The following is a 16,679-nucleotide window of genomic DNA, read 5'->3' on the forward strand; positions in this document are numbered from 1 at the left end:
CCGTGTTTGTCTAGTATGGGAGTTGATGGCGCCCACAATACTATAGGGGAAATGTCGGCGCCTACAGCACTGCTTGGGTTCTGTCATGCCAGGAAGATCGTAGGGTACTGTCTGGCAGGTGTACAGGGTACGATCCATAGTATTGCGGTTGACTTGAGTGCCCTGCCTTACTTTCTCCATCCATTTCCTAGTCCTTACCGAGCGGGCGTCCCCGGTCGGTTTGTCCCTGTCGGCCCTGATTGCGCTAGTTGGAGAAGAGCTGTGAGCAGGGGTTCGGCGCATCCCCGATCGGAGATGCTGGTCGAAGTCAGAAGTGGTGTTTGGCTAGGCCTTCCAATCGGAGAGGCCGTTTCAGAGGCGGGCCAGAGTCAGAGGCGAGGCCTTTCGGTCGGAGAGGCAGGCCAGAGTCAGAAGCGGGCACCGTTCCTTCTCGGCCAGGCCTTCCGGTCGAAGACTAGATCGCCCTTCTGTGTCGTTTTAGGTATTTGGGCTGGCCCATGAGTTGCGCGTTGTTTGCAACATTGTCTGTTGGGCTAAGCCTTTGTTGGGAAGGTGGTCCATGAGGGACCCCGGGTTTATGAACCCGACATATAACATCTAGCAAGTTTCAAGCCTTCCACATATGCTACTTGTTATTGTGTTGAGTTTGGTCAAATCTTGTTGACCCTTGTTGAGAGATTTATCATACTCCCAAGATCAAGATCACGTACACCCACATATACATGCTGCTCCTACACTAGGATTACGCAAAAACATGCTTCCATCCAGATCCACTAAAAATTCTACTCTTACACTGGGAGTAGACAAAAATATGTTTGTTAGGCACATACTCCATGTTATAAAAAGATAATGATCTCTCCAAATACGTGGTTTAGAAAAAGAGACATGGGCTATGCAAAAAGTTTTTTTTTAAAAATGGACACGTGAAGGTCCAAGTATAAAAAATGATGAGCACATGAAGGATCATGTATTGAAAAAAGAGAAGGGAGAAAGATAGCCATGTTTCAAAATAATAAGTTATAGAGAGAGTTCATATCTACAAAAGGAGTATAGTTTTAGTTCACATTTTTCCACACACATGCACATCTTGATCTAAGAGTATGACACTTCTCTCCTTGGATCCTCGATTTGACTTTACAACATATGCAATACAAGTATGTTATTTTGTTTATCCCTACTAAAGCTCCACATAAACCTTTCTAGAAGTAGGAGAAAACAAAAGAAGGCAAAACATTGCTATGCCTTGGTAAGGATTTATACACCACTGAGTGATTTGAGAGTGCCATTTGAGGAGTATAAAGTGAACTATGCTTTTGCTTGTGAAAAACTTTCAAAACTCCAAGTGCTAAGATGTGAAATTAGGAAGATGACTTGTTTCGAGAAATGTTCCACTTTTCAACAACCCAAGAAAACATGTTAGCTAACGCCACATATCCCACTTGTGTAAAGAATGTGTTGGAATAACTTTCATGTATAGTCATATATCTTAGGATGTTATGCTCATGATTACTTTTGTCTCTAAGCTTTGCTCGAGGACAAGCAAAGAAGTAAGTGTGGGAGAGCTTGTTGGCGGTCCTTAACTCCTACTTTTAACCACCAACACTCGCATAAAATCCATTCGAATGAACACCAAACCAAGAAATAGGGCTTTAGAACTAACACTTTCCACAAGTTTTGGTGATTCGTCATTTGTAGGAGGACATGTCAGAATAACATAGAAAATGTACCTAAAGTGTACAACAAATACAACAATGCAAACATCCGATATGAGCCCAAGGGGGAGGGACCCACAACCAGACAAATCAGGGCCCGAACATAAGTAGAATCATGCCAAAAGCCCAAACAACCGACGCATCTAGGCAGAACACCAATGCAAGAGTAGTCTAGGTCCACGTAGCAACCGACCAGAGGAAGGCAGTTATGGGGCGGCTCTACCTGGGTGCGCCTGCACCGCTGCCACCGCATCTCAGGCCCACTCTCCTCTAGCGGTACCATCAATGCACCTAGGGCCAGTTTTGGGGGGTTTCCTAATTTATCTCACCAAACCGACCATGGAGCACTATATAAGAAGAAGCTACCCCCTCTATTCACAACAACACACAAAAGAAGAGCAAAGCAAGAGCAAGAGCATCCCACTCCATGGGCTTAGGCCCTAGCTAGCTCTAGCAAATTAGTAGGGAGAGATGTAAGGGAGAGTTCGGGAAAGAAGTGCCAGACTTGTTGGTAACCTTCCCCCGCTTGTACCTCGATGAATACACTCTTTGTACCTCGACGGGTATCTTAGTAAGTGTTCATGGTTTCTTTGGTTATAAAAGTCTTTTGATTAGTTAAGCTATACTTCTATTTGTTTGCGGGTTCATCATCCGTCCCCATGGTGGATACTCTAGTAGAGGGCTCCCGATAAAGACGGATAACCCTGATCGACGCTAGAGTAGTAGTCGATAGCATAGACATGGTGTCTAGGCTAGAGACTACCTTCGTTTGCCTCATACTCTACAATTGAGTGGTAGGCGGCAGGTGGTGATAGCCCTGTCCGTCCTTTGTAATCCTCCATGTTCGGGTACGACGTAGAGCTATAGGCCGACATCACTTGGCAGACTAGGAGCCATCCGGTGCCCGAAGTAAGCAAGTATAAGTAGAGTTTATCTATCCTTAGACCCTAAGCCATATGAATCCTTCTCTACCCTTATCAGCTATCCTTGTGTTGACCTTGGATGAATTAGCTAGAAGAAATACCTCCGTTCCCTGTGGAAATACGATACCCTAAATTCTTTCGGATGAAAGCTACAATGATAATTCCGTATGCTTGCGGATTCATTCTATAGACGTTAAGAAATACAACAGCTACCTGCATGGCAGCGACAGTGATGATGAGACGGCGATGGCGAGGACTACGTGTGTGCTCGACTTCATGGATGGGCTCTCCTCCTGCTGTGGCGAGGTCCACGACAAGATCGAGCGGCTCAATAAGATAACGCACACCGATGAGTTTGGGTTCCTCAACAAGGCGGCGGTGGTCGCATTGTCAGACCTAGAGGAGGTGACGAAGACGCCGCCACCGCCGCAATAGCCGTGGGGTTATCGTGGATGCTCTGCATGGTGACGCAGGTGGAGGAGCTCAACATCCTGCTGGCCTGCTCCCAATATGGGCAACCAACATCATGCTGTCTGTCGGCGGCGCACGCGTAGCTCAACACCACATTCGTGTAGCAGGGCGGCGTGATGGACATGCGGGTGATGTCGCTCACCGTCCCGGCCATGTCCATGGTGTCCTTTGAGGTGCTATGTGTCCTGGCGTGGGTGCTCATCTACGGCACCATGATCGTGCCGACGCTCTAGGCCATCTCCCCCGCGCACGGCGAGCCATCGCAACTGCAGCGAATGGGTGTCGGGCGGCTGCTCATGGCGTGCACGATGGCCGTGGCGACGCCGGTGGAGATGAAGCTCCTCGACGCCGCGTGCCACGACGAGTCCATCAGCATCGCGTGGCGGATGCCACAGTACTTCGTGCTGGCCGGCGGGGAGGTGTTGTGCTACATCACGCAGCTGGAGTTCTTCTACAAGGAGGCGCGGGAGAAGATGAAGAGCATGTGCACGTCCTTCGCGCTGCTCACCGTCGCGCTGGGGAGCTACATGAGCTCGCACATATACGCTGCCGTGGACGCACTCACCGCGACCGGCGGGCGGCCTAGCTGGATCTCCAACAACCTCAACGAGGGTAAGCTTGTGAAGGAAAAGAAAATATACGGTTTTTTATAAATATAAACATAAAACGAAGGGGTATGGACTCGTTATGCACCACTGATCAAGATTTTGGACAAAAAATTGCACTTTTCAAACCTGATAGACCAAATCGACACAGCTTCACAAGTTAGTGGACTATCCATGCATTTTACTCTAACCTTTTTATATATGTTTACTGAACTTGCAAAAAGAAAAGTATGACATCAAATAAATATGTTATAAAAATATATTTTATAGTGTATCTAAAATAATAATTTGATTCATTATACTTTTTAAAAAAATTAATTAAAGTAAAAGATAATTTAAGATAACTCTATAAATTAATTTATTTAGAACATAGTGGGTTCTTTAGTACAGTGAACACAACTTGCGTTTTAAAAAATTAATCGTACTCAACTTTGATTAAATATATATAAGAAAATATTAATATTTATGGTATATAATTAGTATCATTAGATAAATCGCTGAATCTATTTTTATAATAAATTTATTTAAAGGTATAAATATTTCTAATTTTTCTAGCAACCTAGTTACATTTAGAAAAGTTTGACCATTATAGATACCATAGCAACACTTAAAAAAGATAGAGAGAGTATTTTAGATGCTCAAGTCTTGCTGCAGTTGCTATTCATTTGTTTCATTTCACTTTAGTGCAGTGCATTGTGTGGTGTGCCGTATCGAATTCTAGGTGGCTGACAAGAAGTGGTGCAGGACCAGTTCAAAAGTTTCATTTGATTCATTGAAGACAGTGTCCCGAGAGGTGAGGCACGAGCCAAAGGTTCTCCAAACACATTCTCAGACCCGGTTTGGCAGGGCTCTGGCTCTTCTGAAAATGGTTTCGGCTCTGACTCCTTTAAAGGAGCAGCTTCTCTAGAGGAGCAGTTCCTCTAGAGGAGCTGAAGCCGTTCTAGAAAACGTTTGGCAAAACGGCTCCTTCGCACTAGACGACGTGAACTCACAGCATGGAGCCGCGCGAAGCTTGTTTTTTAGGCTTCTCCTGCGCAGGCAAAAAATGGCTCCGGCACTTGACCGGCTTCCCATGCGAAGCCCTTTTCAAAACAAACGTTTGGCACAGCTCCTGCAGGAGCCGAAGCTGAAGCCCCTGCAGGAGCCCTGCCAAAGAGACTCTCAGTACCACAAGCTAGCTTTAAGACGTCTTCACTTATAATATTAACTTATCATGTACTCCCTATGTTCCAGATTGACTGTCGTTGGGGAGTAGCATTAGAATGTCTAGATTCCCTACGTTTGCCATGCATCTGGACTCCTCTGCCTACATTTAGAGAATCTTTGATGAACTCACCCAAAAGCTACAACGACGCAAACAAAGGGACAGAGGGAGTAGCTTATAGAATGGACATTTTTTTTGAATACATGTATAAGCCTAGCTCTTGATTAGAGATACTTATATTCTCTTCTATTGCATTATAAAAGAGTTAAATGTATGACAGACCTCTGAACTTGTCTAGGTATGTCAATTAGGTCCTTGAACTTTGAGAATACATTTTTCGGACCCTTAATATTGTTAAATGATACTAAGTTGATGATGTGCAAAGTGGCTGGAAGCCACTAAGTTTAATAATAAAATGGCCTCAAGCCATTTTTGTACTTGATAACAATGGTCCCAAAACAAATGGGCCATGCAATTACACGGTCTGAAAGTTCGTGAAAATAACAATAGCCAGAGTCAACGAACAAGTAAATTTTCAGCTCCCGTGGATTGAATTTTGTATTCATAGAATTGCTCAATAATGCCGAACCACTAAGGATTTAAGGTCTATTCGGTAGCAGGGGAGAAGCAGTATCACAATATAGAGCTCAACAATATATTTTAAGGGGGCGTTTGGTATAAGGAATTGGGTGTTGCATTGGCACCATTGCCTTCTTACTACTTGCATGTTTTGGTTTGGAGAATGAGATGTGCTTTTATCTGTGGTCACTTCATCTATGACATGCACATGATTGCCTTAATAACGATACATGGGTTTATCTGTTGTCAAAAAAAGAAAGATACATGGGTTTATCCAACCAAAAAAATTATGAGATGGTTTCACAATGAGTATTGGATTGTATATCAAGTGATTCCACCAATAAAAACATTCCAGAAATATGAGATGCTTTTATCTCTTAATAGTGATAGATGCTTTTATCCAACAAAGAAATATGAGATGGACTAACAATAAACCATTCTATTATATACCGAGTGATTCCTCAAATAATAACACCCCAAAGAGTTTGAAGGTGCTTATTTCCATTGAAATTATTTTCGTTAATTTCCTTATGGCGTGTCATCATGCTAGTTACCTACCTCTTGAAACTAGGCGGTCTTCTGACTTTTGTAGCTTGCTCGAACGCATAAGCGATCTCAATCAACCTTGGCTCGTAGCCCTTGAGCCCACCAAAGCATATCGCAAAGGGGACTCCCTGCCCGTCGTACCCCGCCGGCACGGCGATGCCCGGATAGCCCCCGACGGCGAGAACAGAGGAGGCGTCGCTGTTGGGCGCCACGATTGCATCCAGCTGGTGTTCCTTCATCAGCTTCTCCAACCCATTGGTGGATATCTCCTTGAGCCGCTGGATGGCAGCTCTCTCCCTGGTGCCAATGCCATTGGTTTTCTCCGCGGCAATCAGGTCTGGCTGCCCAAAATCTTTGAGTCTCTCCTGCAACACCAACACAACAACAGGAAATAGCATCATCTGATCATATATATCTTGAAAATTAACTGGAATCGCTGATGTTGATTCTGTAAAGTGGAAGGCGGAAATAGTATTTGGTTTACCTCTACAGGATGCGCTTCGTTGAATGCTATGACTTGTGCGAGGGAGCGGACTGGAGAGTGCAGTAGGTCTGACAAATAAGCATTGATGCTTAACTTGAACTCTGCAGCCATGAGCAGAGTCTCTTGCTCATATAGGTCAGTGAAATTTGTTGCAATGTCAAGATCCTTGATCACGACAGCGCCTTGTTGCCTTCCAAGAAGAGTAGACGAAGTTAATCAATAGAGTATTAACAGCCAAGTTGGCCTATTGTTAGTATAGTTTTGCTGCGAGACACCGCCATGTATTAACACAGCTGGAAGGAGTACCTCATTGTATCGAGATGCTTCTCATAAACCGCCATTTGCATGTCATCGTATCCTTCAAAAAACACATCAGGGACACCGATTCTCTTACCCCTCAATCCATGGATCCTCAGGAACTGTGTGTAACCCCCTTGCGGGATGTACTTGGACGCCGCTCCGGTGGCTTCGGCATCAAACTCATCATACCCGACGATGACGTCCAACACATAGACGGCATCGGATACTGTCCGACACATTGGTCTGCAATGACAAAACCATTATTATTTAGGCCTTGTTTGTTTCCCCTAATAACTTTAGTCCCTATCATATCGGGTGGGGAGTATTAAATATAAACTAAAAAAATAACTAATTACACAGATTGTGACTAATTTGTGAGACGAAATTTTTTTAAGATTAATTGGTCCATGATTTTATATGTTAATGATGGATTAATTAGACTTAATAAATTCGCCTCGTGGATTACTGAAGACTTGTGTAATTTATTTTATTATTACTATCTGAATACTTTCATAGTCTCATGTGACACCCGTATGTGACACCCGACATGACACATCTAAACTTTAGCTTCAGGATTTAAACTAGGCCTTACAAATTATTAGATATGTAGTACAGATCTATATTGAACTTGAAATCAGTGCTTGGAGTTTAACATCTCGAACCATGTTGGTGTCCAAAGCAACATAGCGAACACTTTGAGTTTAATATAACCGGTGGGTATTTTCTGTTTCTTACCCAATCGTGTCTTGAAGAGGCGTAATGGGGATGACACCGGACCGGCTAGTCAACCCAACACTCGGTTTGATGCCAACCACAGAGTTGAGCGACGATGGGCAGAGGATGGAGCCGTCGGTCTCGGACCCCAGTGTCACCGCTGCCATGTTGGCTGCCGCGGCAACGCCAGGCCCAGCGCTCGACCCGCACGGCGTCGCGGACAGGACGTATGGATTCTGTAATTTCACGCATCGCAGTATCAGATTTCTCTACCAATCGAAGTTTTGAAGTAGTATTAACAATACCCGCGTCTGGCCGCCGCGGGCGCTCCAGCCGGAGTCGACGGGGCGGAAGTTGGACCACTCGGAGGGGTTGGCCTTGCCGAGGATGACGGCGCCGGCGCGCCGGAGGCGGGTCACCACGCCCGCGTCGCGCCTGACGACGGAGCCGAGCAGCGCGAGGGAGCCGGCCGTGGTGTTGAGCCGGTCGCGCGTGGCGATGTTGTCCTTGAGCAGGACGGGGATGCCGTGCAGGCCGACGGCGCAGCGGCCGCGGGAGGCCGAGCGCTCGGCGTCGGCGCGCGCCGCCTGCGCGAGCGCGTCCGGGTTCACCTCGATGACGGCGTGCAGCAGCGGGTTGAGGCGGGCGATCTGGTCCAGGTAGAACCGGACGAGCGCCGTCGATGTGAGGCTGCCGTTCTTGAAGCCCTGGTGGATGGCGTCCACGGTGGCCTCCTGGAACTCGAACTGTTTGCCGGCAGCGGCCACCAGGGCCATGCCCAGGACGGTGGCGACGACCTGGAGACGCAGGTCAACCATTGCTACCTAGCTACTGGCTAGGACTGTCGTCCGGCCGATCTGCTAGTATACTACTTTAGCGCAGTGCAGTGTGTGCCGTGTGTTGTGCAGACAATGCTTGGCTGCGTGTCTTCGCCGCGTTGGCTCGTCTTATGAGTTTACTATTTCAGCGAACCAGCAAACGTTTTTCTCTCATAACACATCAGCGAACGATACTTTCAATCATAACTTTTTAGCAAAGAGCCTTTGTCGTACTTTAGATGCTCATGTGTTGTTGTCCGACCGTTAATTTGTACGTATCTTTTCACTTTGGGCTACATTTTCACATGTTCGATGAATGATAGACACAAGAAGTAAAGGATTGTAGGGCCACTTCGAGGTTTCATTTGATGATTCATTGAAGACTTTGGACTTCTCCTTAGAGATACCAAAGGTTTTGTATCTATCTATATATCTATCTATCTACGACCTTTCATCCTCTATCCTTCGTGCACGAGCTCCCTCTCCCTCCATCATGTATCAATCGACGAAAGGACAACGAGAATTTGGTTGATGAGTCATTGAAGACTTGTAGTCGTCCCGAGAGATGCCAAAGATTTTGTATCTATCTATCTATCTATTTCGACCTTTCGTCCTCCACCCTTCTTGCAAGAGCTCCCTCTCCCTCCATCATGTATGGATCGACGAAAGGGCAGCGATAATTTGTTGATGATTCATTGAAGACTTACAGTCGTCCCAAGAGATGCCAAAGGTTTTATATCTATCTATTTTGACCTTTCGTACTCCACCCTTCCTGCACGAGTTCTGTCAGTGCGGAAAGTGACCAACAAGTAAATATTTGTAGTTTTGCCGTACGTTATGATCGGAGGTGGCCTAGCACTCAATGACACAGGGTTTATACTGGTTCAGGCAACATTCACTACATCTAGTTTGAGTCAGTCGGTGACTTTATTCCTGAGCCCAGGTGCTCGAAGTTTGCTGTGGGGTTATAAACGAGAAGGAGAAAGATGGGGGGTACAAGAGCTCACAATACTGTTGAATATCAGATGCACGTGGGAGGTGGTGGTGTCTTCTTCGGGCATGGCAGACGTCGGCGCCTGCCACACTGTTGATACCTGAGGCATGCAAGGGGTTTTTACCATGTTCGTTCGGTACAGAAAAAGCCAGCGCCCAGAACACTGTCGGTGCCTAGAGGCATGTAGGGGGCCTTACTGTATGAGAGTTAATGACGCCCATAATAATGTAGAGGAAAATATCGGCGCCTACAACAATGTTTGTGTCAGGGAGGTTGCATAATACTGTTTCTGCAGGTGTACAGGGTACGATCCCTGGTATCATGGTTTGACTTGTGCGGCATGCCTTGCTTTCTCCATTCGTTCCCTGGTTCTTACCGAGCGGGCATCCCTAGTCGGATGGTTCCAGTTGGCTCTGATTGCGCCAGTCAAAGAAGAGCAGTGAGCAAGGTTTGCCGTATCCCCGGTCGGAGACGCGGATCGGAGTCGAAAGCGGCGTTGGGCCAGGCCTTCTGGTCGGAGAGGCCGTCCGGAGGTGGGCTGGATACTAGAGCGAGCGTTCCAGTTGGAGAGGTGGGCCAGAGTAGGAAGACGACCGCCATTCCTCCTCGGCCAGACCTTCTGGTCGGTGATTGAAACGCCTTTCTGGCCTGTTGTTTAGATTCCTACGCCGTCTCGCGAGTTACGCATTGTCTGCTTGGGCCGAGCCTTTGTTGGGAAGCCGGTCCGCGAGGGACCTCGGATTTATGAACCCGACAGGAGCCCCCGAGCCCCCGGGCGATTCGGGCAGAATCGTCTGGGGGATTTTTTTGTCTTGACGGATGGTGCGCGCGAGCGCACCCGCGGGTGTAGCCCCCGAGCCCTAGGGTGATTCGGGCAGAATTGTCCGGGGTTTTTTTGTGTTGCCAGCGGGGGAGGTTTTTTGTTTTGTCAGCGGGTGTGCGCGAGCGCACCCGCAGGTGTAGCCCCCGAGCCCCTGGGTGATCCAGGCAGAATCGTCTATGGGGTATTTGTCAGTGGGCATGTGTGCGTGTTTTTAGTCAAGTCGTAGTTTGTCAACCAAGGCGTCGTTGCGCAACTGATGTGGTTAGTTTTTTAGGGATCAGGCGACGCAGAACTCATGGATCCTAGCATCGGTGCGTGCTGTGGGATCGGGCGAGTCGGAGTCATGGATCCTGGCGTCGGTGCACGCCGTGGGATCGGGCGAAGCGGAACTAGCGGATCCTGGCAACGGTGCGCGCTGTGGGATCAGGCGAGTCGGAGTCGTGGATCCTAGCGTCGGTGCGTGTCGTGGGATCGGGCAAAGCAGAACTCATAGATCCTGGCGTCGGTGCGCACCGTGGGATCGGGCGAGTCGGAGTCGTAGATTGTGGTATCGGTGCATGCCGTGGGATTGAGGTAGTTTAGTTAGGGACCAAATGAGATGGAGCTCGCGGATTCTGGTGTCGGTGCGCGCCGTGGGATAAGGCGAGTCGGAGTCGTGGATCCTGATGGGGCGAGTTCGAGGTCACAGACCTAGGTAGTTTTTTGGAGTGCAGTCGAAGTGTAGCCGGATGGGGTGAGTTCGGGGTCATAGACCCAGGCATTTGGTGTGCAGGCGAAGCATAGCCAATGGATGGGGTGAGTTTGAGGTCGCAGACCCTGGCCTTGGTGCAGTCCATGCGGTCGAGGCAGTTAGTTAGTTAGTTTTGAGATCGGACGAGACGGTGCTCGCGGATCCTGGTGTCGGTGCACGCCATGGGATCGAGCAAGTCAGAGTCATGGATCCTAATGGGGCAAGTTAGGGGTCGCAGACCCAGGCATTTTGGTGTCTTGAGCCCTCGAGCCCTATTGGGCTTTAGTAGGGGGTCGATTTGAGTTGTGTGCGTTACCCCGTCCTCGGTTCCTCACAGCTAGAGGGGACTGAGTTTTGTCGCTTGTCCTGATCGCTCGGGCTCGAGTGACGCGCTCGGTGAGTTTGCTAACGGGTATGATCGAGTGGAATCCGGGTTCGTTGTTCGTGATGGGGTTGGCATAGCCCTCTTATGACATTCCACTGCTCCTTTACCTACAACCCAATAGATACCTGGGTCATTCCAGAGACCGACCCGGGTGGCCTAATGGCCTCCCCTCGATGGAGATTTTATGGGCTTGGCAGAGGTTTAGGATCGAATGAGAAGGTTGAGATGATCCTGTCTGCTAGACTGGGCGAGGGCCTCACGGGGCTCATCTACGCTTTTCTCCCCTGGCTCTATTTGACGTGGGGCGGCAAGTCCTTCGTGGGCCAGCCTTTGTACCTCGGTCGGATCATTGCTCATGTCGAATGAGGCAACTGTCGCTTCATGACGTAACACGGAGCATTGTGATGCATTTCATTGCATGTGCGATGCTTAGTTCCTGAGCCCCCAGGCGGTTCAGGGCCTGAATCGTCTGGGGGGCACGGGCGTATGGAATGAATGCGCGTATGGATGTATGAAATGATTTATAAAGAAATAGAGGGGGTCGATAGTGTTACCTTGATGACTCGAGTGACGGGGTTTGGAGAGCTCTAGTCGAAAATGTCCGACCGAGACCCATGCTCGTCATTCATGATGGACTCGGCATGGCCTACATGGGGCGTCCCTTTGCTCTCTACCTGTCTCTCAGTGTGTTTTTTCTGAACCATTTGATCGACTTAGGAAGCCCGATGGTCTCTCTCGGTGGAGATCCCGTTTTGGGTTTTTCCAAGTCCCGCCTGGGGATGCGGAGAGCTACCTGTGTGTGGTGACGCTTCGGTTTTTGCGCCTGGTCGTGCGATAGTGGTGGGCCATACCCAGGCCATGTCTCGCCTTCACTAGGCAGCATTCCGCCTGACCAGGCGTCGTTCCATCGGTCAGCGTGTGTCCCATTGGTCAGGGTGTGTCCCATCATTTCCCATCCGCATTGAATGGGGAAGGGAGAAAGTTTTTCGCTCTGATCTTTTGCCCCTCTTCGGCTATCGCGTTTCTTCCTTAAATAGGGGGAGGGAGAGGGCTTCTCGTCGTAGTCCTTTGCCTGTTCTCCAACTATTGTCTCTTCTCCTTCTTCCTCACCAAGAGTGCCTGTATGCCGTGGTGGTTTTTAAGTGAGAGAGAGGGTAAGCGAGGGGGAGGACTTATAGATCCTTTCATGAATCTGAAGTGCAATGTCGAGATGGGGGCTGCCTAGGGGTGGTGCTGGCCATCTTTGCCTGAGAAGGGACGGCTTTCGCCAAAAGAGGTGGCGCGCTGGATTCATCTACGAGGCCTTTTTTAGGATGGAGCCGTGCATGGATTTTCTTCAGTAGATCTTCACCGGGTGAGCCTTGTCGGAGGGGAAGTTGCCTAGGGTCGTGCTGATGGAGGGTTTCGTGCCTGCAACTGCTCAGGTTGGCCAGTTAATAAAGTTTGATGAGATCTCTCCAGCCACGGTGGTCATGCCTTAGTGGCCGCATCCCTACCCAGGAGCTGCCTCGACTGCATGAGAAGGTCAGGAGCCCTATGCTCTTCTGCTGAGAATCTATGGGTATGATGCCCTTGAGGTACCCGTTGCGCTCGCCGAAGTCAAGGGAGAGGAACCAGGTGGTGGTTATGTCCGGCAGTGTGTGTCATGGCCTCTCCTTTGGCGTCAGACGATGTCGTCAAGTGGCCGCAATAGTATTTGGATTAGAAGTAGTTTAAAAAAATGTAATCATTGAGTTCATGAGTGAGTCCCCATGTGAACAGTTTTATTTCTGTATCAATGAATATATCAGCTCTGTTTTTGTGATAAAATTACTATATGTTCCCTATTTTTATCCTAGCATAGCCTTTGTTTTTGTCCTTTCTTTTTTCGCACCTGCCCGTTAGTTCTGTAGGCTGCAGCTTTTAAGAACCTGGGCATGGTCCATAGGGCTCGGCTACTCGTAACCGTAGGTCGTGGCAGGGTGCGTTCGGTTAGGAGTAAGAACAAAATTACGTAGGGCAATCACAGGAGTGGAACGTGCTTTCATTTGGGGACAAGGTTGTTTACCATGTGATAGTAAAAGAGAGAGGAAATTCTTAGTATTGTACCCTCATGGAGCCCTGAGCGACCTGGGCTGAAAGTGTTCGGGCTGGGGTGCTTTTACAGGAGTGAGTGTTTGACTAAAAAGCGGTAAGACCAAAATTAGGGGGGAAAATGACGTAGATGTTCAATGTTTCAAGTGTTGGTAAGAACGTTGCCGTTGTCGTCCTCCAGTCAGTAGGTGCCCGGTCGGATCACTTCGGTCACCATATAGGATCCTTCCCATGGTGGAGAGAGTTTGTGTTTTTCCTTCGTTGATTGGGTCCTCCAGAGTACGAGATCACCGACTTCGAGTATTCTTCCCCTAATCTTTCTTTCGTGGTACCTACGGAGAGTTTTCTGGTAGCGAGCGGAGCGGATGACGGTTGTTTTGTGGGCCTCCTCAAGCAGGTTGACTACATCTTGCTGAGCCTCCTCTGCTCGGTCATGGTCTAAAGCCTTCACTCTTGGAGCATCGTGGTCAAGGTTAGAGGGCAGTACTGCCTCAGCTCCGTAGGCCAGGAAAAAGGGGGTGAACCCTGTGGATCAGTTTGGGGTTGTTCTCAGGCTCTAGAGGATCACTGGGACCTCTGCAACCCATCGCCCGGCGTACTTATTGAGTCGGTCAAAGATGCATGACTTGAGTCCTTGGAGGACCATGCCATTGGCACGCTCGACCTGACCATTGGTACGTGGGTGTTTGATCGAGGCCTAGCCGATTCTAATGTCGTATCCATCACTAAAGTCTAGGAACTTTTCCCCGGTGAAGTTAGTCCCATGATCAGTGATGATGCAGTTAGAAACACTGAACCGGTAGATGATGTCGAGGAAGAATTTAACCGCCTCTTCTGAGCAGATGTAGTTGATGGGCTTGGCCTCTATCCATTTGGTGAACTTGTCGACTGCTATGAGTAGGTGAGTGAAACCGCCTGGGCCCTTTTAAGGGGTCCTACCATGTCGAGGCCCCAAACCACGAATGGCTAGGTGATGGGGATGGTCTGGAGTTCCTATGCCGACAAATGGGTTTACCGAGCGTAGAACTAGCATCCTTCACACCTACAGATGACCTCCTCTGCATCTTGTAGTGCAGTGGGCTAGTAAAAACCTTGCCAAAAGGCATTTCCGTCCAGTGACCTTGGGGCCGTGTGGTGTCCACAAATTTTGGCATGGACCTTGAGGAGGAGCTGCTTCCCCTAGTTGGTGGGGACACACTTCATGGGCACCCTTGATGGACTCCATTTGTAGAGTTCATTACCGAGCGCGATGAAGGTCTTAGCGCGTCAAGCGATCCATCGGGCTTCAGTCCTTTCAGGTGGGAGAACCTCCTAGAGGAGGTAGGCGAGTAGCGGCGCTCGGTAGTCAATTTGATTGAGTGCCAATATGACGACGTTGGCGGGTGATGTTGTCATGGAGGTACTAGGATTGGAGCCCCCGGGTGCTAGCTTAGCATCGGGGTCGGAGCCCCTGAGTGCTGGCTTGGCGTCGGGGTCGAAGCCCCCGGGCGCCGGCTGGGCACCGGGGTGTGTCTGGACCGAACCTTCCAGGATGCGGGTAGACGGTTTGTGGATGTCGTTGATGAAGACCCCGGCTGGGGATGGATCCCGCCTGGCGGCCAATTTTGCAAGAAAATCGGCAGCATTGTTGTCCTTTCAGGGGACGTGATGCAGCTCGATCCCCTAGAATTTATCCTCGAGCTTACGCACCTCTTGGCATTATGCTGCCATAAGGGGGCTTTTGCAGGAGGACTCCTTCATGACTTGATCAATGACCAGCTTTGAGTCACCGTGAACGTAGAGTCACGTAGCACCAAGCTCGATGGCGATGCATAGTCCACAGTGTTGTTTGAGGCTGAAAAGTGGAGGCAGATGGCGTAGCAGAGCCTACTCCTGCCCGAGGAGTTCAAGACCACTCCAGCCCTTGAGCCAGGTGCCATTATGAACCCATCGAAGTACATTGTCCAGTACTCATGGGTGACGTCCAGGCCGATAGTTGCACCTCTATCCATTCGGAGACAAAATCCACGAGAGCCTAAGATTTAATGGTGGTACGGGGGATATACCTAATGTCGAGGCCCATGAGTTCGAGTGCCCACTTGGAGATCCGTCCCATAGCGTCGCGGTTGTGGATGATGTCTCCGAGCGGGTATGAAGTGACGACCATGACTTTGTGGTCAATGAAGTAGTGCAGGAGCTTCTAGGTCACCACCAGAACAACTTATAAGAGTTTCTGCACCTAGGGGTACCAGACCTTGGGGTCGGTGAGTACTTCCCCAATGAAGTATATGGGTCACTGGACCTTAAGGTGGTGTCCTGGTTCCTCCCTCTCGATGACCAGGGTGGCGTTTACCACATGGTTGCTGGCCACGACATAGAGGTGAAGGGGTTCTCCCCGTTTAGGAGTGACGAGGATTGGGGCCGACATCAGAGATGCTTTGAGGCTCTCTAGAGCCTGCTGAGCTTCCTCGGTCTAGACAAAGGCATCTATCTTTTTGAGGAGATTGTAGAGTGGCATCCCTCGTTTGCCGAGCTAAGAGATGAACTAGCTTAGAGCGGCTAGACAGCCGGTGAGCCTTTGCACGCCCTTAACGTTGTGTATGGGACCCATGCTAGAGATGACCATGATCTTTTTAGGGTTGGCCTCGATGCCACGCTCGGATACAATGTATCCTAACAGCTTTCCCTTTAGAACCCCAAAAACACATTTTTTGGGATTCAGCTTAATGTTGAACCTGTGAAGGTTCACGAATGTTGCAGCCAAATTTGCGATCAGGTTGCAAGCTTGAGCCGTTTTGACCACTATGTAATCAACATAGATGGTGATTATTGGTTTTAGCTGCTCGACCTGATTAGGCTGGTCGAGCGGGGTGATTTGGTCGATGAAGCATTGCTGCATGCACCTTTGGTAGGTGGCGCCAACGTTCTTCAAGCCAAAAGGCATGGTTACATAGCAGTATGAACCATATGGGGTAATGAACAAGGTTGCGAGCTGATTGGACTCTTTCATCATGATCTGGTGATAGCCCGAGTAGGCATCCAGAAAGGAGAGGATCTCACAACCCGAGGTGGAGTCAACTATCTGGTCTATGCGTGGCAAAGGGAAGTGATCCTTTGGACACGCTTTGTTGAGGCCAGTATAATCAACGCACATTCTCCACTTCTCGGTCTTCTTTTTAACAAGAACGGGATTGGTAAACCAGTCAGAGTGGAATACCTCTCTGATGAATCTGGCCACCAGGAGTTTGGCGATCTCTTTGCCTATGGCCCTATGTCTCTCATCGTCGAAGTGATGCAGGCGCTACTTAGTAGGCTTCAAGCCTAGGATGAGGTGCAGTG

At 49.0% G+C, this 16,679-nt stretch overlaps 2 protein-coding genes across 2 annotated transcripts; one reads left to right on the forward strand and one right to left on the reverse strand.

Moving 5' to 3' along the window:
• The first annotated feature begins 3,414 nt into the window (after positions 1-3,414).
• Positions 3,415-4,949, forward strand: LOC136548925 (protein NRT1/ PTR FAMILY 8.3-like). The gene is made up of 2 exons (XM_066540280.1): positions 3,415-3,718; positions 4,945-4,949. The coding sequence occupies exons 1-2, from the start codon at positions 3,415-3,417 to the stop codon at positions 4,947-4,949; spliced, it is 309 nt and encodes a 102-aa protein (XP_066396377.1).
• An 894-nt stretch (positions 4,950-5,843) lies between these two features.
• Positions 5,844-8,453, reverse strand: LOC136550154 (probable amidase At4g34880). Its single transcript, XM_066541643.1, has 5 exons — positions 7,844-8,453; positions 7,560-7,774; positions 6,831-7,067; positions 6,525-6,714; positions 5,844-6,405 (listed from the first exon to the last, which is right to left on the reverse strand). Exons 1-5 carry the CDS (start codon positions 8,354-8,356, stop codon positions 6,049-6,051), a joined length of 1,512 nt encoding a protein of 503 aa, XP_066397740.1. The 5' UTR covers positions 8,357-8,453; the 3' UTR covers positions 5,844-6,048.
• Between the last annotated feature and the right edge of the window lie 8,226 nt (positions 8,454-16,679).

The sequence above is a fragment of the Miscanthus floridulus genome, chromosome 4, assembly GCF_019320115.1.
Source record: "Miscanthus floridulus cultivar M001 chromosome 4, ASM1932011v1, whole genome shotgun sequence".
Classification (NCBI taxonomy): Eukaryota; Viridiplantae; Streptophyta; class Magnoliopsida; order Poales; family Poaceae; genus Miscanthus; species Miscanthus floridulus.